Source organism: Terrapene carolina, unplaced genomic scaffold, assembly GCF_002925995.2.
Source record: "Terrapene carolina triunguis isolate 2854851 unplaced genomic scaffold, T_m_triunguis-2.0 Scaffold85, whole genome shotgun sequence".
Lineage (NCBI taxonomy): Eukaryota > Metazoa > Chordata > Testudines > Emydidae > Terrapene > Terrapene triunguis.
The window spans coordinates 17,181,267-17,206,387 of record NW_020664436.1 but is presented as its reverse complement, the minus strand read 5'-3'; the positions used below and the strand labels follow the sequence as shown (position 1 = coordinate 17,206,387).

Genomic DNA, 25,121 nt, shown 5'->3' with positions numbered 1-25,121 from the left:
GCTTGAATGTGCTTCTATGCTTGTATTCCCAGTTTTTGGGGAAGTGGAATAGAGTAAGTTACATGAGAAATTCCTCAACTCTGATTGGGCTGAATTCATTGACTCTGCAATATTCCTCTTGCTATCTGTTCTAAATATATTTTGTAGCACCATCTCATAATTTTTTTTAATAAATTCATCAATGTGTCATCATTTTTAGACTCAATATTTAAGTCTTGCAGTCACATAAATTAAAATTTCTACAAATGTTAAGACTTTAAAAATGATTAAATATTTTTACAGTTTTCTATCTGTGAGGCAGTGTGATGAGATACAGAGCCAGATATGAAATATTAACATGCTCATTTGCAGAAAAGATGCTTTCTGCCTTTTTATTAGTAAATGCCAGATCTGTCAAGATAAATATTAGTTAAAATATACCAACGCATCTGTGCTTCAGGCAGTCACTCAGTTCCAGTTATTCAGAAGCATATAGAGCATTCTAAAAAAAAAATTAAAATATTGCTTTTGCTTATAAATCATCAGCTCTGCATCAACATACTCCAGCAGCTTGTGCAGCCATCACTGAAGGGGTTAATTACTGAAACTGTGCGGCATGCAGACTCCTAAACCTAAACCAGATGTAAACTAAAGCCAGGCTTTCAGTCAATCTGTGAGTCATGTTTTACTGTCCTTAAAACTCCAAACAAGGAGCTGTCTATGAAAGCCCTTGAAGCCTGAGCAGTTCTTAGTGTAAGTCTTAACAATACCAAAAAAATAAATAAAAGAAAACTGAGAGCTTGTTCTATTTGTGGCAGAGTTTGTCTTTCAGATGATGCCAGATTCATTCCCCTTCATTAAATTCTTAGCTGTCCTTAAAGTTACAGATGTTAGTTGTAAATGTTACATGAAGACACTGGAGGTGCTGGGAAAACAGTGGTTAAACCTTACATCTCCAGAGTGTCACTTAAACAGAAAGTAAACACACACTCATCACATATTTCTTATTCACTGAAACATCTTTTCCATTCTGTATCTCTTCAGACTGTGTAAGTGGCCCTGGATCAATATGGGCTCTTTGATTGAGTTCAGTTTTACTGTGCTAACCTCATAGCAAATAAAATCTGCCATGTTAGGATAGATGAATCTGGACAGGTAAAAGGAGAGTCACCCAAACCTCGAACCAAACATATGCTGTGGTTGAAAAATGTCAGTTAGTCTTTTGTATTAGAGGTTTTGTTCATGGAAATACCAGGTGAGACAGAGGCCTTTCTCATGGTATTAGACACAGCTGGAACCGGAAAGCTTTAGAAATATTACCAAATCTTATCAGATTTTCAGTCCAATTTTCAGACCAGCGAGATATGGATGAGAGTCTGAAGTACTGGATATTTTATGTTCATCCATCACTGTTTCAAAGTGTTCTCATTTGACATATACTGTATTATGCAGGGAGGAAAATAATACATACTATAATGGACTGACTATTCAGAAATGTGTGAATACTAATCAGAGAGCAATGATGTGTGTCAACTATCATCATACTTCAGGACATGAGCCAAACACTAACAGTCTAAGTGTTAGAAACCTTTCCCATGAGAAAGTTACTGAATTAGTCCAGTACAAAGTTTATACGTAGTCCTCTGAAGCATATGGTGCTGGTAATTCTTGGAGACAAGATACCAGATTATATGGACTATTGGTCTTATCCAGTGTGGCATTTCCTATGTCCATATGCTAATGATAGGTATTTTTTTTATTTAAGATTTTAAACTTCTTAGAAGAAAGTACTAGGGCAGTACAATGCTAATGAGTAGTGTAGACTGCAGGGTTCTGAAATCTATTGTCTTACAAAGCTGTGTACAATAGAGTTCTTTACTATTTACTACCTTCTGTTCATATTTGGAAAATTACAGATGGAAAGAGTAGCTTGACAGCTGAGAAGGTAATTCAGTTTATAACTTCATTCAGACTTTGGCTTCTTTTGAAATGGCCAACAAGATTGTCAGCTGTGGTGATTGTGTCCACCAATTTGTGATTGTGATGTATACCCCTGTTCACTTTGCCTGTAGCAGCAAACCTGACATTTTTGTAGTTTCAGATAAGTCCCCTACGTTTGCTGCTTTCTCCCTGCAATCCAGTCATTTGCTTTCATGTTTAGGGACTTCCAAAGTTATGCAAGTAACAAGTTTCAGAGTGGTAGCCATGTTAGTCTGTATCAGCAAAAAGAATGAGGAGTACTTGTGGCACTTTAGCCACAAGTACTCCTTGTTCTTTTTGCAAGTAACAAGGAAACTCCTGACTAGCAGTTAATTTGCAGTGAACATACAATTGAGGATATCAGACATGAGGGTCCTTTTTAAAAAAGGAGTAGAGATGGGACCAATTATTTAAGGTGGTAAATTAATGCCGTTTGGATCAGAGGGCTGATAGACCCAGTCCCTGGATATTGTTAATAAAAGAACCTAGCTAAATATTAAGAGAAATGTCTTTTAACTAGGGCTGTCAAGTGATTAAAATAATTAGTCATGATTAATCACACGATTAAAAAAATTAAAATCTATTAATCACACGATTAATCACACTGTTAAACAATAATAGAATACCATTTATTTAAATATTTTGGATGTTTTCTACATTTTCAAATGTATCAATTTCAATTACAACACAAAATACAAAGTGTACAGTGCTCACTTAATATTTATTTTTGATTCAAAATATTTGCACTATAAGAAACAAAAGAAATAATTTTCAATTCACTTAATACAAGTACTGTAGTACAATCTCTATCATGAAAGTTGAACTTACAAATGTAGAATTATGAATAAAAAATAACTGCATTCAAAAACAAAACAATGTAAAACTTTAGAGCCTACAAGTCCACTCAGTCCTACGTTCAGCCAGTCACTCAGACAAACAAATTTGGTTACAATTTGCAGGAGACAATGCTGCCCGCTTCCTGTTTACAATGTCACCTGAAAGTGAGAACAGGCATTCACAACATATTTATGTGTCAGATGCGCTAAAGATTCATATGTCCCTTTGTGATGTTCCCCTCTGGTATTATCTGGACCCGTGATCTGCTAGGTCACTCCAATCCTTGACTCTGGGAGCCAGCCTTACCCCGCTCTGCTGTGAGAACCCCAACTCCTGGACTCCATGCACAGCCTCTGGCATGCAAGCTGCTCCCAGCTACTTGCAACTGAATGACACTAGCCAATATCTCCGGTCCCAGACACAACCCTAGGAACCTCCGTCTTGCAGTGTCCAGTTATGCCTGCTGGATGCTGCAAGCTTACATGATTTCATCAATTTTACAAAGAAATTGATATGTACGAGACTTGTTATCCCAAGGGAAGCCTCTGACACACTTCAAACCAAACACATTGCTTCAGAAAGAATAAACAGATTTATTAACTATAAAGATAGATTTTAAGCGATTATATGTCAAAGCATAACAAGTCAGATTTGGTCAAATGAAATAAAAGCAAAACATATTCTAAGCTGATCTTAACACTTTCAGTGCCCTTACAAACTTAGCTGCTTCTCACCACAGACTGGCTGGTTGCTCTTCAACCAGGCTCTCCTCTTTGATCAGCGCTTCAGTCGCTTGGTGTGGTGTGTGTAGGTGTAGGTGGAAGAGAGAGGAAGAGCGTGGCCATCATCTCTTCCTTTTATCATTTCCTTTCCTCCCTCTTGTCTTTGACCCCCCTTTCAGAGACAGGTGAGCATTACTGAGTCTCTCCAAGCAAGGTTGAGCAATTCCCCTCGTGTGGCCTCATGCAGGTGAGTCATTGCATTGTAGCTCCCTTGCTGGACAATGGCTGTTGATGGGTTGTTTGACACCCCGCCCAGGCATTGGTTGCTTTCCTTCCTGTTGCCTCTGGGGAGCTAATATCTGGCTGATTCCCCCAACTTACAGCATGTTTTAGTGACCACCATCCAACACAATTCTCCTAACTTCATATGCATTAATGATATACATATATGGATAGAGAAATGACTTTCAGCAGATCATGACTTTTCCCCGATAGCTTACACGGCATGCTTTATACGTAAGATCACGAATACATGAAAATGAGGAATATGGGGGTTACAGTATGCTCCCCCAAGGATAGAATGTCACACCCTTCATGCTTCAACCACCATTCCAGAGAACATGCGTCCATGCTGATGACGAGTTCTGCAAGATAATGATCCAAAGCAGAGCAGACCAACCCATGTTCATTTTCATCATCCGAGTCAGATGCCACCAGCAGAAGGTTGATTTTCTTTTTTGGTGGTTTGGGTTCTGTAGCTTTTGCATCAGAGTGTTGCTCTTTTAAGACTTCTGGAAGCATGCTCCACACCTCATCCCTCTCAGATTTTGGGTGGCACTTCAGATTCTTAAACCTTGGGTCAAGTGCTATAGCTATTTTTAGCAATTTCACATTGGTACCTTCTTTGCGTTTTGTCAAATCTGCTGTGTAAGAGGTCTTAAAACAAACATGCTGAGTCATCATCTGAGACTACTATAACATGAAATATATGACAGAATGCAGGTGAAACAGAACAGGAGACATACAATTCTCCTCCAAGGAACTCAGTAACAAATTTAATTAACACATTATTTTTTTAATGAGCATCATCAGCATGGAAGAATGTCCTCTGGAATGGTGGCCGAAGCATGAAGGGGCATACGAATGTTTAGCATATCTGGCACGTAAATACCTTGCAATGCCATCTACAAAAGTGCCATGCAAATGCCTGTTCTCTCTTTCAGGTGACATTGTAAATAAGAAGCCGGCAGCAATAGCTCCAGTAAATGTAAACAAAAATCTTAGCGATTGGCTGAACAAGAAGTAGGACTGAGTGGACTTGTAGCCTGTAAAGTTTTACATTGTTTTGTTTTTGAGTGCAGTTATGTAACAAAAAGAAATCTAAATTTGTAAGTTACACTTCCACGATAAAAAGATTGCACTACAGTACTTGTAGGGGGTCACTTAAAAATATTAATTCTTTTGTTTAACATTTTTACAGTGCAGGTGTTTGTAATAAAATAATATAAATTGAGCACTGTACACTTTGTATTCTATGTTGTAATTGAAATCAATATATTTCAAAATGTAGAAAAACATCCAAAAATATTTAATAAATTTCAATTGGTATTCTATTGTTTAACAGTGCAATTAATTGATTTAATTTTTTAAATTGTGATTACTTTTTTTGAGTTAATTGCATGAGTTAACTGTGATTAATCAACAGCCCTACTTTAAACATTATCATGTTAAGTTAAATCAAATAGATTTTACAAAGTATGTAACCGACTGAACAGGCATTCTTGTGTCACTTATCTACACAATTTCACCCACTTTCCCTTGCACTGCTAAGTAAAGGAACATTCAAGAAAGGCATATACAGGCAGTGTCTCATTCATTCAGTAAGAAATATGGAGAGGCAGGAGTACTGCCTGTATCTTTTGTGCTCCTGTCATCTTTGCTTCCCTTAGTCATGCTGTGGAGTAATAACAGCTCAGCGGGACAGAGGTTTTTAGACTCCAGTGAAACAGTATAGAATATGATATACGAGTACTACATCTAACAGTTCTGTTTAGAGAGATTATGATCCTAAATAGTAGTTTGTTGATCTGAGGGACTGAGGACTACTAACCCTAAAAACATGTTACGCCTGTTCTATAGAAAATAATGAATCACTAGTTAGTTTTAGACACTGACGCATTTTAGGCCGGTAGGTGATGATACTGCCATTCGTAAGGCAATGGTATCAGCATGACTCCCACTGTTTCTAAATGCTGTTGCATTTGGGGACTTTATTTTCAGCACCCCTATACCTAATCAGGCAAAGTAAGATGTGTTTTTCTTCCTTTTCTGTATTTTTCCATTGTCTTTGAAGGATCTACATATGGTTGGTAATTTTTGCCAGGAATGGGGTGAATGCTTGTCAAAAATGAGAACGTTTGCCTCAACCATCACCCATTTTATAACTGAATTTGAACCAAGCTTCCTCTTTTGTGGTTCTGATATTATTAGATGAAGGCCTCCATAATCCAAAACCTGACTCATTACACAAGGTTGTTCTGTTCCATTATTAGTGTGAGTGGAGGCCATTTTTGGTAACACACATTGTAAGCAAAAGTACTAGTTATGAACCATGCTGAATAGTAGGAAGTCTCTAGCTCCCTGTGCAGCTGCTCCCTTAGTCACAAGACCACAGATTTAAAAAAACAAAAACAACACAAAAAGGTTGTGGGTGGATGTCAGGCATGTGGACATAGATTTCAGCACAATTCTCTTAATACCAGGTGCTGCTTCATTTAAGTTCCTCTCTTAGTTTAGTATTCTTTTCTCTTAGGTTCTATGTCTGACACTAGGAATGAGTTACTTTGGGGTAGTGTAGCAGCAGTCTGATGCAGAATTAGCATCTCGGGAACTCCCTTTCCTGCCACTCAGTTCTTCCTTGTATTTAGATGCATGCTACACAGAGACACTATAACATCAAGCCCTAAGAGTATTTTCGTTATCGTTTTCTAGTCTGGAGCAAAACAGGAGGTACAAGGATAGTGAAAGTGTTTATTCCTGAAGTTTATCGACTGTGGGAATTCCCAGAATCTCATTAATTCTCCAGGCTTGCAGTTCGGTTTTCCCACCCAAGAGGGTTCTGCTGCTTGGCTGAATCAAACCTGAACTCTGAATCTTTTTAGGATCACTAATGTCAAAGTTTAGTCCTTTCACATAAAACAACAGATTGTAGAATCAGCAGTTTTGTTTTGTTTTTAAGATTCACAAGTCATAGGAGACGTTGCAGGACTCTAAATAGTTCTGTGAAGAAAGAAAGATTAAGTATTTCATTCTGACAATATTACATCTGTTTTTCTTTTCCTAAGCAAAGTGAATATGAAAAGATAGTGTATCTGCGCATTTCCTTAAAGACTTTGAAGGGGAACTGCCGTAGGCTATTGGCCTGGGTATAGCGTACAATCTCTGAGGGGCACTTATCCTCAGAGGAGCCACACTTATCTTCTCTTAAATTGACTGAGATATCAGGAGGTCATCCTGAGTTGCAGCTAATGAATTAAAAGAATAAAATGTTTGACCTTTCAAAATGTTGAGAATGATGAGTAATCCATAGCCTGGGAAGAGAGACTGAACTCATGTGATGTTACCTAGGCTGTTATGGCAATTTGTGGCAGAGTGCAAGATCTTTCAGCTGGTTATCCTATATTTCTGGAAAATCTCCATTGCCCCATGGTACTGTTTGAGTGTTTGGCATCAAACTCCTTCTTGACTAATTGTGTTTTGTAGTTTTCAGTTTACCTATGTAAAAGATCCCTCTTCAGTTTTCTTCTATCTAAATTAGATAAGGTACTTATCTTCATTTCCTGTCCTAAAGTCTTGTGTGGTGTTAGGCAGTGTCATTGAACACCTCCCATATTCCACTCCAGAGGTGATTACATAAATTAGTTTGTGAAGCATTTTGAGAAGCTTTGTGGTGAACAGTCTTCTATTAAATGTATGAGACCATTTCTGAGAAGGCTTCATGTGGAGTACAATTGTTTACTTTTTGTGAGGTACAAAGTTCACATTCTTGCCTCAAAGACGCAGCAGAAGTGGGAGTAAAGGAAGCGAATGCTGCATTTCAGCGCTTTCACTAGCCATGGAATTGACCTAATATAACACTTATTCACTAAATAAATGAGCAGATTCTCCAAACCTTAGGAAATCATCACATCCAGTAGTAATTCCATTCTTGTATTTGACTTAGCACGTGTAGATGTTTCATAAGCCTGCCCATGAGTGAGCAGATACGTAACATTTGTTTTCAAATAAGTTGCATCACAAGCAATGAAGGCCTGTTTAACTTTTTTTTAATTGAATAGGGCTACTGATGTTTCACTAAGTCTGTTCGCATCTCCATCTTCAATTACACTTTAAAACAAATAAAGGAATCAGAATATTTACAATTGTCAATGTCCCACTAACTTTATGCCATTTGTGTGGATTGCCACTGAATAATTTGATTTGATTTCCATTTCTCTGTGTACTTTTAATCAGGAGCATTTTTACAGTTGTGGAAAATGATAAAAGAAATGCCCCCAAAGTGTGTTTTCGGGCTTCATGTTCAATTAATTAAAAAAAACCAAACCTTTGGTAGATCTTAATTTGTTGCTGGGCATCTGGATTCCATTGTTATTCAGGGTGATTACCACTTAGAGCCTTGTTAAATTTGAATTACATTATCTAGATCTCCAGGGATTTTCATTTTCTTTTGCACTGTGTATGACAGCAGTGTGGTTTAGGCCTCCAATGATTGTTTCTGACACATGAGTTTTTGGATCTGTAAAACAGATTGCTATTCTCTAGGGGTTTAGAGTGATGACAGTTTAAATATTCATTTTGTATTGGATAAGCACAGTATGGTGGTAAATCTCTTTATCATAGAAGTACCTTTTAGAAACAATAGCACAACTGCTCTGTTGTAGATAAGGTAACACAAATAATCCTATTTAATTTAAAGGTACTATTTAGGGTGAATTGTAATATTTTTGTAACATTATATGTTTGGGGGGTTTTATGCTGATTTGATTTTAGGCAGAAGCAGTACTTTTGCTCAAAAGATGAGGTAGATTTTGACCACCAAAGAGGATTTTCTCCCCCTTTTATAGAACTTAGAGATACAAGTGGTCTGAAAGAAGTGTCAAGTCTGGCTTTGCCCAAGAGTTGAGTTCTGTTGGTTCATTGCAGAGTTGTTGTAGTCGTGTTGGTCCCAGGGTATTAGAGAGACAAGGTGGGGGTGAGGCAAGATCTTTTATTGGCTCAACTTCTCTTGGTGAGAGAGACAAGCTTTTGAGCTGCACAGAGCTGAAGAAGAGCTCTGTGGAGATCGAAACTTGTTTTTTTCTCTCTCTCTCTCTCTCTCTCTCTCTCTCTCTCTCACCAATAGCAGTTGATCCAATAAAAGATCTTTTCTCACCCCCGCCTTGTCTCTCTATTGGTTCATGACATTTTAAAGCTAGGGCAGTTTGTTTGAACCCATTTGTCACAGATCCTAGTGATCATCTTTTCCTGGCTCCCACTAGGACTGCTGTGAAGGGAATCCAAGCCTCTGTGTTCTGGATCCGCTGGGGTACGTTGAGCTTCTGGAGCTGAACAGAGTCCAGCTACTGCCCCAAACTAAGGACCCCATGGTATACTCTCAGGGCACAGACTTTCTACCTGGCACCGCCCTCCTAGTCTTGGAACCTGTTGTCCAGCATCCTAGATGCCCTGGGTGCAGCACTGACCCTTCAGATACCCCAGGACTTGAAATGCCCATCTCCCAGAACTCCACTTTAAAGGTGTGAAGCTTCTGGTTTACAGTTTAACTCTCTCAGGAGCGTGTGGTTCTTGTGAAGCACAAACACGTATACATTTTGTATAATCTTTCAACTTTATGCTCTTTTTTTATTTAATCATGTAAAGCACCAGAGAGTATATATCACACAAAACACTACAAAATCCTAAACGTGATGTCTCTCACTAGCTCACCCTTCCCTTGGGAGTTCTTGGGGAATCATCTGTGTTCCATGGCAAGGTCCTCCACCCCCTTGTCTACTCTGCCCCTGCAGCAACCTCCCTCATATTAATCAGCTGCAAAATGGCTCTCTCCTACCCAGGTCCCCCCATGTGAATCCCTTTTTAGACTCTTGGTTGGGGTCACCTTATTTTCTGTCTTTTTGGTAATTTTCCATTACTTTCAAACTCCCCTCCCTCCACACACAAGGTACATGTGTCTTCTCCCAACTAGAGCAAACCTATTGTCACAAGATGTTTTACTTCAAATAGACTGTTGTTGAGTACTGATCCCTTACCATTGTCTCTGGCCTGGTAGAGACATGATGCCACGCTGCTAACTTAGGGTGGATCCACATACACAGGCTTTCCATGACACAATAATTTCATAGACTGCTCCACAATTCAGAAGTGGTACAGACAGAGCCCTCAGGGTGTCACATTAAAGCTAGTGCAGTTTGTTTGAATGCATTCATAGAATCATAGAATATCAGGGTTGGAAGTGACCTCAGGAGGTCATCTAGTCCAACCCCCTGCTCAAAGCAGGACCAATCCCCAATTTTTGCCCCAGATCCCTAAATGGCCCCCTCAAGGATTGAATTCACAACCCTGGGTTTAGCAGGCCAATACTCAAACCACTGAGCTATCCCTCCCCCATCATATGGCCTCACCAGGAGAGCCAGCCTACTGTAAGATTTTACCTTGTCAATTCCCAGGTTCTATCACAGTCATCATTCTACTGGCAGTATAATGATGACTGCATCTGTAATTTTCACTCCATGCATCTGAAAAAGTGGGTTTTTTACCCTCGAAAGCTTATGCCCAAATAAATCCCTTAGTCTTTAAGGTGCCACTGGAATCCTTGCTATTCTAGTGGCAGACACTCCCTTATACACAAACACATTGCCAAAACTCATCTATATCATCCTCACCTAAAGCAATTTTGTATTCAACAACAAACACTTTGTCCAAACCATGGGAACTGCCCAGGGTACTAGGATGGCTCCCCAATATGTCGTCTACTTCATGGGCCACCTCGAGGAAGAATTTCTGGGAAAGTGTACCACAAAACCAATGATATACCTGAGATACATCTATGATATTTTCATCCTCTGGACAGACGACCTAAATTCCATGATAGATTTCCACAACTTCAGCCACTACCACCCACCCATCCATCATATTCGTTCTAGAACACTCCTACACCAGCATCAGCTTCTTGGACACCACGATCCGCTTCAACAATGAAACCCTGCAGACAACTATAAACAAGAAACCCACAGATCCAGCAACCTCCACTTATATAGATATTTTGCAGCGCTGTGCAGTTAGGGTCATATCCCTGGCTTCTACCTGGAAATATTTTTAGATTGAAGCTTCTTTGTCCCTTGTTGACTTCCTGTTTTACATAGGATTTCAAGCCTTTGAGGAGCTAATTACAGACTTGTCCCCCAAGCCCAAGGTAGAGCAAGCATTTTGTGTACTGCAGCTTGCAGCCACTGAAGGGTGGACTCAGGAAGCTGGAGGAAGACGTCATCACCCACGAGAGTCTTCTTTCTGCCGCTTCCTTTCCTGTTCTACCACCAGGAAACAAGTGAAGGCAGCTCATATGTGAAGGAGGGGTTGAGATAATGCATGATGAGGGGGTAGAGGACTGGGAGAAGAAAAAGGAGAAGGAGAATATATTTTGGAAGTAGGAGGAGACCGTAAGAGGCTAGAGGAGGGGGGGGGAATGATGTGTAGAAAGAAGTAAGACAAGGAAAGAGAAGACCAAGAGAAAAGAAAATTTTAAAGAGAGAGAAAATGGGACCTTAAAATGGAGTGAGGAGGAGGAGGGGAGCTGAACATAGAAACAGAAAGAGAAGTGCAAGAAATAAGGGTAGGATTTTGATCCAGGGAAATATAATTTAATAAATAAGATATGAAGCTCACCTGCTGGAACATGCTATAAAATACAGCATATGTAACAGTATATTTACAAAGAGGTAAATACAACCCCCTCCCCTTCCTCATTATCCTTTGCTGTTCAAATAATAAGTGTTCCAACTGTTTCCCCACAAAAAATCTGGTCACTCCCTGGGTAGCAGACCACTGAAAGTCAGAGGGTAGCAGGAAGGATGGTCTCTGACACCTATAAACCCACCACTTACTTTGGGCACCAGTTCATTTATTCAGAAACATTTGATCAGGAACAAAATTGCTCTCCAGGAAGATTTTATTGTAGCATTTGCATTTGAAGCAGTATGTTTCTAAGGATCATATCCTAGCAAGTTTTGCTGGCTATAAATTAATATAAGCTAATGTATTTTTACTACAGTATTTGTATCTATGCCATTATGCGTCACCCTAAAGTAATCTGTTATTTCAATTTCAGCATGCGAGACACAAGCGGGGAAAGTTTATCAGGTATCACTAGAAGAGCACATCCAGCCTTTCAAAGACAGCATGGAGCAATTCATTAATCAAGGTAAATAATGAAACGTCATTGAACCTTTTCAAGACATTTCAAAGGAAAGTTATAGGAACAATGTTTATACATTGGGAGTAAAGAGACAGTTTATTTTGGCATCATACAAAGATGTGGGTTAGTTTAATCAAATGCCACACAGTTCTAAAAGATTTGTGGGACGACTCTGTTGTACTGTCAATGAGTCACCCCCTTGAGTGGCAGCAAAGACAGATGCTATTGGCTCAAGAGTGTGAACTCATCATGAGTTCGCAACTCTAGTAATATTTTTGTTTCTTGAAAAATTTTTTAAAGCTGGACTCATTTCCAAAGCAGTGACTGTTGTGCATGTGCCAAAAATACAGTGTCTGCAGAGCAGAGGTCTTGTTTCAGCTCCTCAGATTGCAAAACTTGTGTCTAATTTTTTAAGCAAACACAAAAGGCAAATCCAAATGAACTCCTCAGGACAGGCTTGTGGAAAATGCTGCGGGGGCTGGGGGTGTGTGTGGTAAATTTAAATGTATCTATGCTGATCTTGTCTCAACGCTAGGAGGGAAGCACCATAACAGGGGATGGGTGGTGCTGTTCCCATGCTCCACTGTCAGGATTCTGCAGTAGGTGAGGAGAGCAGCACTGTCAATGAAGGAATATTCTGAGTCAGAATGTTCTCTGTTGACTTGGCCATGCTGTTTTTCTGGCCAGTTGTCTACTTATTTGGCTATTCCTGTCCACACCCCAGCTTTCTGTAACCATACAACATAATAGAAGACAAAAATATTGACTCATGATTGGATAAACAATTGTGTGAGAAGTGAGAGTATCTACTGCTTATCCCTTTTAGAGGTCAATAGCGCTGAAGTCTAGAACTGTGTTAACTAATCATCACAAATGGAAATTATCATTGATGTATTGTATTAGAGATCAATGCCCATTATTTATTTATTTCTGGTGAGCTAGTCAGGTATTAAATTCACATTGTTGCTTCCTAACTGGATCATCAAAGGTAAATAGCATTTTCAAGGTAGTCTTATGGTGATGTTCAGCATGTGTGCACCAATTCCTTCACGTGACTTCACATGTCATTGAACAGACTTATTTAGATTGATGGCCATAGCCAAAACACCACGTGACAAGCAAATACAAATCAACAGATCCTGAAATTACAAAGATCAGTCCCCAAATCCTTGCCAAACAGGTCTTTAGCTGTGTCCTGAAACAATTGGTAAGATGTGCTTTGGAATCAAAGAGGCCTGCATTCTATACTAGATGCCACAATGATGGTGTTTAGCTGGTAATTGTTTTTGGCATCTAGCTTAATGTAGATGCAAATAAGGTTATGCACGTAGAAGAAGGAACAACAAATTAAAGGACATTTGTCAATATGAAGTAGAGATTCTTTCTGTCAGATGTTGTGTTAGGAGCTACAATTTAAGGTCTAATAACGGTGTTATGCATTCCTCTTCAAACTAGAACAATGAATTGAACATGAAGTTTATTATACTAATATAATACTAATATAATACTAATATAAATCAGAAGAAACTCCAATGATGTTTCTTCATCCCTTTAGGAAAGGACAATGAAAACATTATTAATGGTTATAAAAGTTGCCTGGCTCCCTATTTAAATTTCTCCACAGTTTTTGAGACTGTTTTCCTGCAACAGTGAATTCCACAGAATGATTATGTGGAGGAGAAATAATATCATTCTCTTTTCTTTGTTATATGCTTATCAGATTTTTTTTCTCAAAGTGATCCCCCTCCCTGTTCTTGTATTCATTTTGGGATAGAGAGGAAAAGAAGATATTGATAAATCTGATCCTAGATGTCTAGTCTCCTATCAGAATGTACAGATGTTACTCCTTTTTGGAGTTAGTGGGAGTTTTGTGTGATCACTGATGGAAAAAGAAACCCCATAACCTCAGAACAGCAGCAAAGTTAAAAATATCATTTGCATGTTCTAATGGAAATTAATACAAGTAGGGGTTATGACATGAACATAGATGAGCTCTAAATAAACTAGTCTACATTTCTTTAAACCTCGCAAAGGCTACTTTTCAGAAATCTGTCACGATATTACTATATGAAAGATAGAGCTTAACATATAGGAGAAAAGAATCCTTTAGTTAAGTTCCAAAAATAAAGTAATTTTAAAATACCTTCCATTATGAAATCCTTTGTTTTTACTTGGTGGGATTGAATTCAGACTTGAAAGAGGCCATGTTTAAAACAGGATTTCTCTTTCCTGTTCAGTGTTTGACAGGCTTTTGATCTAGATATTTTTTCTAAGGGCTTTTGTTGTTTATGTAGGCATAATCGATGAGTCTTTTCAGCTAGACTGCACACACAAGATCATTTAGAAAAACAGAGGGACAACTTTTGGCACCTTTGGGGGATTTATGTATTTATATAATGTGTGTTCTGGGCAAAGTAAAATAAAGTTTAAGTTCTTTTATATTTAAAGTTCAGTTTCTCCAAAGCAAAAAAAAAGTTTTAAACTTAGTTAAATTCATAATTTTTCACAGGGTTAAATAACTTGGAATGTTTTTTTGTGATGCTTTTCAGAGCAGGTAACTTTTCTGTATAACGGGATTCACCAGTTCAAAGTAACTTCAGACATTTACAGTATGTTCAATTGATACTTATTGCTAGCATTGGCCAGGCAGAAAGTTGAAGTTAGAAACTATCTTCCAGGAGGTATGGAGAGCGGGGCACATGTGGTTAAACATCTCTGGTAAGGCGCTAGAGAAGAACTTTATAGGAGCAGCTACAGGTTTAGCACAGTTGTATTAGTTTAATTTTTAATTAAAATATTGCAACTGGTCAGGTTGAATTTTATATGTAAAAATTAAAAAATAGTGAGTAAACTTGTAAAGTAAAATCAGAAAAGATTGGGGCTTAGAATCCTGTCAGGCTTACTTTTTAAATGGATCATTACACCCACCTTAGGAGGAAGAATCAATTCATATGCATGTCAGCTAATATGTTATCAATGGACCTGGAAATGATGCACTTGGTTACAGTTTCCTAATACTTTTGTTATAATCACCTTGAAAGCTATATGGTTAACTCACCAGCCCATGCACAAAGAACCCTCTCCTGCCACAGGATTCCAGTTCCTTTTCTGCGGTGCTTTAGTTTTATTTCTTCAAAATAACATTATTTAATACAAGTTCAACATGTCGTGTCCTGTCCCCTCTAATCTGGAGTCTTCTGCAAGAGCCTATCTACTCCCTGCAGGATTATGCTCCACAGATTACCTGATGAGGAGTCAAGATGAGCCTACAAGGCTTCTCTCTCCTTCCTAATCTACTCCCTGCAGAATTACACTCTACAGGCCATCTGCCTCAGAGTCATAACTGGGTTCTTTCCCCTCCCAAACATCTCCTGCAGGGCGTTACTCTTTACAGCTCCCTCTTCAGCTAAGCTAATCGTAGGACCAGGTGATCTTCAAGCTATAGTCCAGTCCCTGGCCTCAAAGTATCTGCTGAGGCAGCTGATTATTCACAGGTAGGGTTAGGTCTAACACTACTTAAAGAATCAGCCAACCTCTGAGGTATCTGTTTTAAATTGCATGTTGCTTTGCTAAACTTGAACCATTTATGCTGAAATTTTCTCTTCCAGAGGTTTTTTCCCCCGAAAAGGTTTCAGTAAAAGCAAATTAGCTGCTTCCAAGGAAGAGATTATGGAATAATTAGTATAAAGTATACAATAAAAATAGTTTGTTAGTCATTTTCCAAAAGTTACATTTTTTTGAAGGTTTCTTTAAAGAGCTCTAGCACTTGCATGATTTGGAACAGGAATATGAAATTTGGCAGGTGGGTGATCCTGGTATTAGACAGGTACCTTTTGCTGTCCCCATTAAAAAGTATCCAGATTTAGCCAAATTGTAAGTGTCTGAAAATTGCCATTTGCACATGCTTGGTAAAGACTTTTATGGTATGTTTACATGGCAGAGTTAACTCAAGTTTTCTATATGTGAACTACTTCTTTCAAGTTAGCCTAACTTGAGAGAGTGAGTATCCACACTGCAGAACAACAGTCAAGCTGTTGTTTTCGTACTGGCATTGTGCTCACTCGCGTGACACTAAGGTTTCTGTGGGCATATCTGATGGTTCTTTGCACTGAAGTAAGCTCTATGAATTCTTTCCCAGTGGGAGAGTTTATCTGTCTTTTCTGGGCACACAGGTGGAATTGTGGAAAGACAATGTAGTACTAATGGAGCTAGCCTACATCCACACTGCAGAGTGGTCATGTTAGCAGCTGATGAGTTGTGCTCACTCAAGCTTTAGCTTATGCCCCCTAATGGCACAGCCAACTTGAGTTAAGGGTTTTTCTTAGTAGATGGAACTTGAGTTAGGTGCAACAGTCAAGTTGTAATACGAGTTAACTTTGCAGTCAAGGGAAGCTTTTAGAGGCTTGCTACTACAGTTGCTGAACATTCCATCTGCACTGAGCATGCTTCCTGGCCCCACAGACTCCGTGAAGGATGTGGCAGCAGCAACTGCCACTTTGGGAAGTAGTGCTGCATTGGGACCCAGAAAGAGACCGTGCATTCTAATCTCAGCTCCCTCATGTACTGGTATGCGAAATTATGTGCCCATCACTGCACTTATTATTGAGGAAGGCCCCATATTCCTACCTTAGAAGGCAGGTGAATATCATACCACTGATTTTACAGCGTGGTTACACAAGGTCATTTCAGGTACAACTGGAAATGTCACCCTATCTCTAATGTTGCAGACTCAATCCACAGTCTCATTGTCTTGAACGATAAAATATGCCAAATGTATATGCTTGGTTATGCTATCTATAACCACTTCCTTCCAGTGCCAGGAATAGAAATCAGGAATCCTGATTCCCAATGTTCCACTGCTATCTAGAAAACAGTTGTGTAAGCCATTAGCAAAGTGTGTCACATTTACCTCTCTAGTGGCTGGTATACTTAGAAGATAATAGCCTGCTACTACTGTCAATTACTCTAACAGGTCAAGCAGTAGACATCTGTGCTGTGGATTTAAAGCCTTTGGGTTTAAATCCTGCTGATGACCCACATGTGGGTCAGTATGGTTTCACATGATAAAATTTGCTCTATTGATTTGAGGATTTATGTATTTTTTTTAATCTAGGAAATTGCATACCAAAACTATGTATAAAGGATGTAAAGTTTGCAAAGTGACCTCCTCAGGTTAGGAAATGTCAGAATTAAGGTTTTTCATGAAATCTTAACTTGCCCTTCCCTGAGTATATGAATTATGATAAAGTCCTTAATTACATGATGTCTGTTCTGCAGGACCCCTGCTTCTTTCAGTGCAAATGATGGATAGTGAATGAGGCAGAGGTTTGTAAGAAGGACAAGAATGTTCCTTTGTGGTTAAGGCAGTGGACTGGATCCCAAGAGATCTGGGCTCTGTTCCTGACTCTGCCACAGACTTCCTACATGATGTTAAGAGAGACCGTCTCATAATACACATACCCACACAAATTTAATTCTGGTATTTTTTACCTTCTGATTGCTTGACTTGCAACTTAATGTTCTTTAAATGTATCTTTTTAATATATAGGGTAACATGATTCTTTGTTATTTTCCAAAATTTTCTAAACTAATCCTTTCAAGAAAACAGGACTTAAAATAATGTTAGGAATATACAGAAATAAAACTGTTTTGTTCTTTAAAAATTCCCAGGCCAAAAAACTTCATTAAGGTAGTGAAGGGGTTGTATGAGTATATGTCTATGAATATCTATTAATTTTAAACACCATTCCTTAAACATTATAAGAGTTTAAAAATGAAAATAAATTAAATGCTGTAAATGTTCTGAAAAGGTAATATTAGTAATAATGACATAAGTTTCCAACATTAATCTTATCTCTGCCTCCCTATTGCCATCCTCAGTCTTTCATGTAACTTTGAATTCTGGGCTACGAATCTCAGCTATCCAAAATACAACTCTGTTCTGGCCTATAAATTGTGAACCTACCTAGTAATTAGATACTGAAAAGCAGACTTTCCCCAAGTGGTGAGGGCCAGAGGAGACCACAGCATTTCACTCACATTCCCTCCACATGTCACCCACTTGAAAGATTAGTCCCCCATCGATCACTCCACTCTGGGAGGGACACTCCACTCTGGGAGGGACGCCCCACTCTACTCCATTCACTGTCCCTGTAGTAGTCAGAGACCTCACATGCTATAGAAAAGATCAGCTTTTTTCCCCAGAACTGCAGTATCTCTAGTCCCTTACAAAGTCGGCCTGAGAGTCTGCTATACTACACAGAGGACAGAAAAGATATGTAGGTTGTATCAGTGTACCATAAAAGACTAATATTATACTTCGTATATGCAACAGTGAAGTCTTTAGGTTTTTTTCCTGGGCACCTCCCAAAGTGGAGAAGCAAAGCAAGGCTAAATGGGCAGAGTTAGGGAACTGTTAGTATAAGCAAAGCTACTGAGACAGGACTGTTCCCAATATGCTCTTTATTGAAAGAAAAAAAATAAAACCTGCAAACTTCCCATTTTTGAAAATTTCACTTGAGAGGAATGTGAAGAACAGGCAACACAGAATAAGTAGCATAAGAAAACAGAATGCTTAACACTGGGGGGGGGGAGGGAACATGTGAATTTCATTAATTGTTTTACAGTTTGTTATTAGTGTTCTGTCTGTTTTAAATGATGAAAGTCATCATTTGTTTTATATCTCAGACATTTAGATGTGGTAATACTAACAAATACATCTGTATTGCATCAACTTGTCTTTTACCTCAGATGTCTACACCTCAGTTGGTTTGCATTACTACATAGTCATCTTGTTGCACATTCAATTTCATGTGTATCGCTAAGACTGCTTAAATGAATTTGCCTTGTTTCAGAACCCATGAGAAAGCCAATGCATTGCAATGGTGGCTTCAGTTCTCTGCAGCCACGGCACAGGAACTCACTTACCCACCCAGTATGCATAGATTACATTTATGCCACTAAGGATGTGTATCTCTGCATGGTGTGGTCAGATAAAAAATGGTTTTATGGGCATGTGTTTGAAAAAGCTCAGTGCTCATAAGTGACAAAAAAAATAAGTGACAAGAGAGTTTATACAGGTCATCAAAAGGTGTGCAAATGAACCCTTTCTATGCCACTCTGCACCATCAGATATTTTGTTTTTCTTGCCTATATTAATGGAAAGCTATTTCAGAAATCTTTGGGATTGTATTAAAAGGAAAAAAAAGTGTGTGTGTGTGTGTGTGTGCGCGCGTGCCCCCATCTGTCACCCTTCTACAGAAAAGAGCCAGGTATCTTTAAGTTAACATCCGTCCTTCCATGTAGGTCTTGGAAAGAGGAATTAAAACCAATGTAAACTACTTACAGTACCATCTCTATACCTAAGAATGTATGGTTTGTCTTAGGAAGTGTCTTTTACTACATGTTTGTACAGTGCCTAGCAGAACAGAGCTCTCACATGGTTGAGACCACTAGCCTTTTTGAAGCTGCTCCCAGACTTAGGATGTTAAAACTAGTGGCAGTGAATGGGGATAGTGGGCAGAGTGCAGATGAGATGGTGAAAGCTTCAGGTTTAGCACAATATATCACATGGCTACCACCTCCCCAATAATAGTCCCTGAGTGTATACGTTTTAGGATGAAGACCTAACATTTACATTGGTAGGCCTTTGACACTGGAATCCACTCTGTTCAGATGACAGAGCTAGAGGCTATCCTTCGGAATGTGATGAAAAGACCATCTGTTTACCCAGGCTTTTTCCTGAGGTGGATTGAAAAAGGGGGTTATGTCTTTAAGGATAGCTTTGGTTATTGCGTAGGACTATTGCTAGGCTTTGCACCTTATTGTGATAGTCACTGGGGAGTGTCCTTTTGTGCAGTCAATTGTTGGCAGTATACAGTTACAGGTTTTTGGTTTTTTTAATACCATCACATACTTTATATTGATCAAAAATGAAATTGCTGCAGGAATAATAAGAGAAATAAGAAATTAAGAGTATTCAATATAGTACACAGTTGTCACTGCCTTTTCTGTATTCAGCTGTTCATTTAATTTTCACTTTTTATTCCATGTTGTATAATCTTTATTTTGTTCCTTTTGTTATTTAGAAATGGTCTCTGCACCATTCTCTTTGTACTTATTTATAATTTTTCATTACTTTTTTCCAAATATAACAGTTATACCAAAATCCCAGATTCATCATAATACACAAAGTAAATAAAAAGGGTTAGGATAAAGGGATGGGAGTGGAAGCAACATATTATCTTCAGGGTCTACGTTAATCATAGAGCTCTAAAAAGTCAGCCCAAATTGCCTTGAATTTTTCAGGCATTCCCTTTGTTTGGAATCCAGTTGTTCATTAGCTGTGAGGTTAGCCATAAGAAAAGCTCTGGAGGTTCTGGAGCTCCTAATGCATCTGGACCAAATACATTCAAAAGTAAATGCTTTAACTGGAGATATTCCCATGCTCCAGAGAAGGGTAAGACAAATTGTTGCTGAAGATCTACAAATGATTTAAATTAGCTGTGACGCAGTCATAATTGCTCTGTCCCCACAATCCCTCCACATGAAGTGTTACCACTAATTTTAAGGATAGGATTGCTCCATAGGTTTGCCTCTACAGGAAAGAATGGATGGAAGCAGAACTTTCTAGACAAGTTTGACTACACTTCCCTCACAGACGTTATTGTGGGAGCTCTGGAACCATCAAATCTATAGTACTTTGATTCTATAATGCTTGAAAGAGGGAGAGGGTATACTAATTCTCATTGAATCTGAATCCAAGGTGTGTGGTCAAATCTAGTAGTCACAAAGATGCCTGGCTCAGCAAAAAGGAGATGTGAAAATTTTCCAAGTTGGGAAAACAAAACATATCCTCCCAGAGATTGAACAAGTTACAGCTCCCTCTAAGCCAGTCTAGGCTTCTTACCTATGCCCCAAAGGAACATTCTGAAAATATTATTCAATTTTCTATAATAAGTTTGAGGAATAGAAATAGGGATACCTCCTCACGGCATACACAATTCTGGGAAGGATATTCATTTTCAGTATATTAATTTTACCCCACAAACTGAGGTTAATTAACTCCATTTCCCCAAATCATTAGACACTTGGGCAATAATAGGTCCAGTATTTATCTTAGAGATCTCCTGAATATTTTTGGGAATCAGTATTCCTACATGTTTCATATAAGAGTATTACCATTGAAAGTCCCAATTTGAGGAAAGGCCTTTGTGGGCATATTTGTTAATGCCTAAGAGTTCTGATTTACTGCAATTAATTTAATCTCTTGAGAGGAGCCCAAATGTATTAATAATCACCTATTACCAATAGAACCTTCATACATTAGTCCATAAGGAAGCACAATCTAATAAAGCAATTATTTATTTATTATATATAAAAGTACTAATCAAATGATAGATTTTACTTTACCTTTCCTATGAGTTAAGGGAAGTGGAAGTAAATTTATAATAATCCTTTAATCTTTTAACCCCAATGAAAGAGAGAGAGAGAAAAAAAGGGAACTAACGTACCATTATCAACTAGTGCTCATTAACTTGTGCAGAGCAGCCATATCAGATCTCAGAGAGCAATACATAAATTCCATATGATTGAATCATTCCACAAATATCTTCTCTTGCGAGGGAGAAGTTTGCAGACTTTTGAGGTATTTTTTTCCTCCTTCTGACATGAACTAAATGATACTTTCTTCTCGCCATTCATATTATCAAATTTTGCTGGGCATTTAATAAAAAACTCCAAGTCCATCTTCCTGGGCAGATTTTTTTGCTTGGTTAACAGCTGCCCTCATTGCAACCACATCATGGGCATAATCATGAAAGAACTGTATTTTAATTGCTGGATTCTAGATTTCTGCAAAATAAGCTCCTTAGTAGTAAACTTCAGCAATTTCACAATCTATCCTCTAGGCCTACCTCCTGGAGCTGGCTTTAGGGCAAGGGCCTGGTGTGCGTGATCGTTATCAAAACAAAAATCTACTGGCAGATCCAACAACTTAGTTACCTGTTTAGGGACAAATTCAGAAGGTTTACCATTCTCTGTTCCCTCAGGGACACCTGCAATCCTCATGTTATATTGTTGCAAGCAGCTTTCTAGATCAGTTAGCTTGGTCTTAAAGTCTTGATGATATTATTGTTCTTCATAATCTGTAATTTGTTCTCTTTGAAAGTATCTTCCACTTCAGAAATTCTGTGTTCTGCTTCATCCATCTGTCTGGATAGAGCTTGTAGTGCACTCTGAATCAGTCATTGTGGTCTGTAGGGTGGAAACTGCAGATTTGATTCCAACAGAGTATCTATGGCCACCTGTTGTAGTACAGCCATCAGCTGCATTCCATCAAGCTCAGGCACCATTTTGTTTGTAGAAGTGGGGGAGGCAGATCTCCTCTGTTTTTGTTGGTTCTTTCAGAGCAAGAGAGGAAGATGCACAGCTAAAGGGTTTCTTGGGCATTTCAGTAGGCAGATGCAATATTTCTAGGGGATGGATGATGGGGTTTAGGGGATGATGTTTGGAGATTCCTAGTGGGCCACTTCAGAGCTCAAGCAACCTCCATCTGCTTTGGTCACAGTGCCCTCTCTTGTTATCAGGTTAATGTTTCTATTGTGTTTCAGTGTTGGTAAATGTGCCAAAAAGCTTAAATAGTTGGTTCATGTGTTTTATTGATAAACTGAAAACTAAATAAAAAAAAAATATAAATATATATGGTCTCATAAATCACTGCATTACTCCAGATATAAGCCAGTGTAATGCCATTCTGAGGTTCAGACATCTGAAATAAAGACAATCGAATCCAAGTTTATGATATTGATGGAAAATTATGCTGGCACAGAACTTCAGTAACACAGTTGTAAATCAGGTCTGCATATTAGAAACTATATTAGTAGTTTTATCCTGAAGTATTTGAAGTAGGGGTGTCACAGTTAGCTCAAGCGATTAACGCAAAACAAATTAACTAGATTAAAAAATTAGTCACAATTAATCACTATTTTAATTGCACTGTTAATAATAGAATACTAATTGAAATTGAATATAAATATTTTTGGATGTTTTTTGTACATTTCCAATTGATTTCAATTACAACACAGAATACAAAGTACACAGTGCTCACTTTATATTATTTTGTATTACAAATATTTGCACTGTAAAAAAGATAAACAAAAGAAATAGTATTTTTTCCAATTAATCTCATACAAGTACTGTAGTGCCATCTCTTTATCGTGAAAGTGCAATTTACAAATGTAGAATTATTTTTTTACATAACTGCACTCGAAAACAAAACAATGTAAAACCTTAGAACCTACAAGTTTACTCAGTCCTACTTCTTGTTCAGCCAATCACAAAGACAAATAAGTTTGTTTATGTTTACAGGAGCTAATGCTGCCTGCTTCTTATTGACAATGTTACCTGAAAGTGTTGGCACTGTTGTAGCTGGCATTACAAGGTATTTACGTATCAGACATGCTAAACATTTGTATGCCCCTTCATGCTTCGGCCACCATTCCAGAGGACATGCTTCCATGCTGATGATGCTTGTTAAAATATAATGTGTTAATTAAATTTGTGACTGAACTCCTTGGGGGAGAATTGTAAGTCTCCTGCATTTTGCCATGTATTTTGTGTTATGGCAGTCTTTGAGGATGACCTAGCATATGTTGTTCAATTTAAGAATGCTTTCACTGCAGATTTGACAAAACTCAAAAAAGGTACCAATGTGAGATTTCTAAAGTTAGCTACAGCACTCGACCCAAGGTTTAAGAATCTGAAGTGCTTTCCAAAATCTGAGCAGGGTGAGGTGTGAAGCATGCTTTCAGAAGAGCAACATTCCGATGCAGAAACTACAGAACCTGAACCACCAAAAAGGAAAATCAACCTTCTGCTGGTGTTATACCAATAAAAACTAGCAGGATCTTATTAAAGGGGACAAGATAAAGATGCCACATTTATTATGATGACAATTTGATTTATGACCAATAACTAATATCTTAATCCTTATACACACACATTATACCTAATACCTACACACACACACACACATCCATCAGATGTTCTGCAGCTGCTGCATAGTTACCAGTCCTGCTTGAGTCTGTGGCTTGAGTTTGCAGCTTGGGTTCGTAGCTTGTGGCGGCTAACTGGCCAGGAAAGCCGGGCACAAGGACGAGCTGGGTCTCTGTTGGACATGCACCGATGCCCTTCCATGTTGGCAGCAGAATGTTACCCTCCTCCAAAGTTTTCCATCTCACCCATCCTTTTTGTAGGCTTTAGTTTGAATCTAGAGTCTATAGGTCTTGCTGTGTCACGCTGCCTCCAGGTTTGGTGATTGATCACCCGTCAATTGCAGACATGACTTTCAGACTCGGACCGGGCTTTGATCTTCCTTTTATTGTACCTTTTCTTTTTAGGGTGGATTCTTCTTACTTTGTTAGGGCTCTTGTCTGCATCTTCAGCCGTTGGTGTTTGAACTCTATTTAATCAGGACAGGCTGGGGCTGGAGGTTGATTCCATCATCCATACATACCTCATTCACACATCTAAACTAAACTAATAAGATTACAGCAGGGTTTGCAAAAACGAAGGTTGCAGCAAGCCCTTACAAAATGGAGTAAGCGTTGTAAAATGGGGTTTGAATTACAATATGGCAAACAGTGAACAGAAGTTACAATATAGACAAGTATAATGGATGGCAAACAGTGAACAGAAGTTACACTGTAGGCAAGTGTAATAAATGGTGAACAGAAGTTACAATACTGAAAGTGCAAATCTCAGTGATTTAAGCAGGAATTGGATTGACAGTGAAACTTACAAAGGCAGCTGACTGAACAGCTATGGCTCTTAACAAGCATCTTAATTGTTAATTAGTCAGTTATTGGGGTAACCGGTTTTATGAATGAATATTGTTTCATTCATAAAACTTTACTTATGAAGTTACATTAATAAAGTGAACAATTAAAAACAATTTCATTCATCAGTTCTACACTGGTGGCATCTGACTCAGATGGTGAAAATGAATGTGCCTCTGTCTGCACTGATTTGGGTCATTATCGAGCAGAACCCATGATCACCATGGAAGCATGTCCTCTGGAATGGTAGTCGAAGCATGAAGGGACATACGAAGGTTTAGCATATCTGGTACATAA

General features: G+C 38.5%; 1 protein-coding gene across 1 annotated transcript in view; it reads left to right on the top strand.

Moving 5' to 3' along the window:
* FMN2 (formin 2) overlaps positions 1-25,121 on the top strand; it is a 219,322-nt gene that overhangs the window by 146,497 nt on the left and 47,704 nt on the right. The window contains exon 15 of the mRNA XM_026649606.1: positions 11,902-11,994. Coding sequence (XP_026505391.1) covers positions 11,902-11,994 — 93 coding nt within the window. The remainder of the gene's footprint in view (positions 1-11,901; positions 11,995-25,121) is intronic.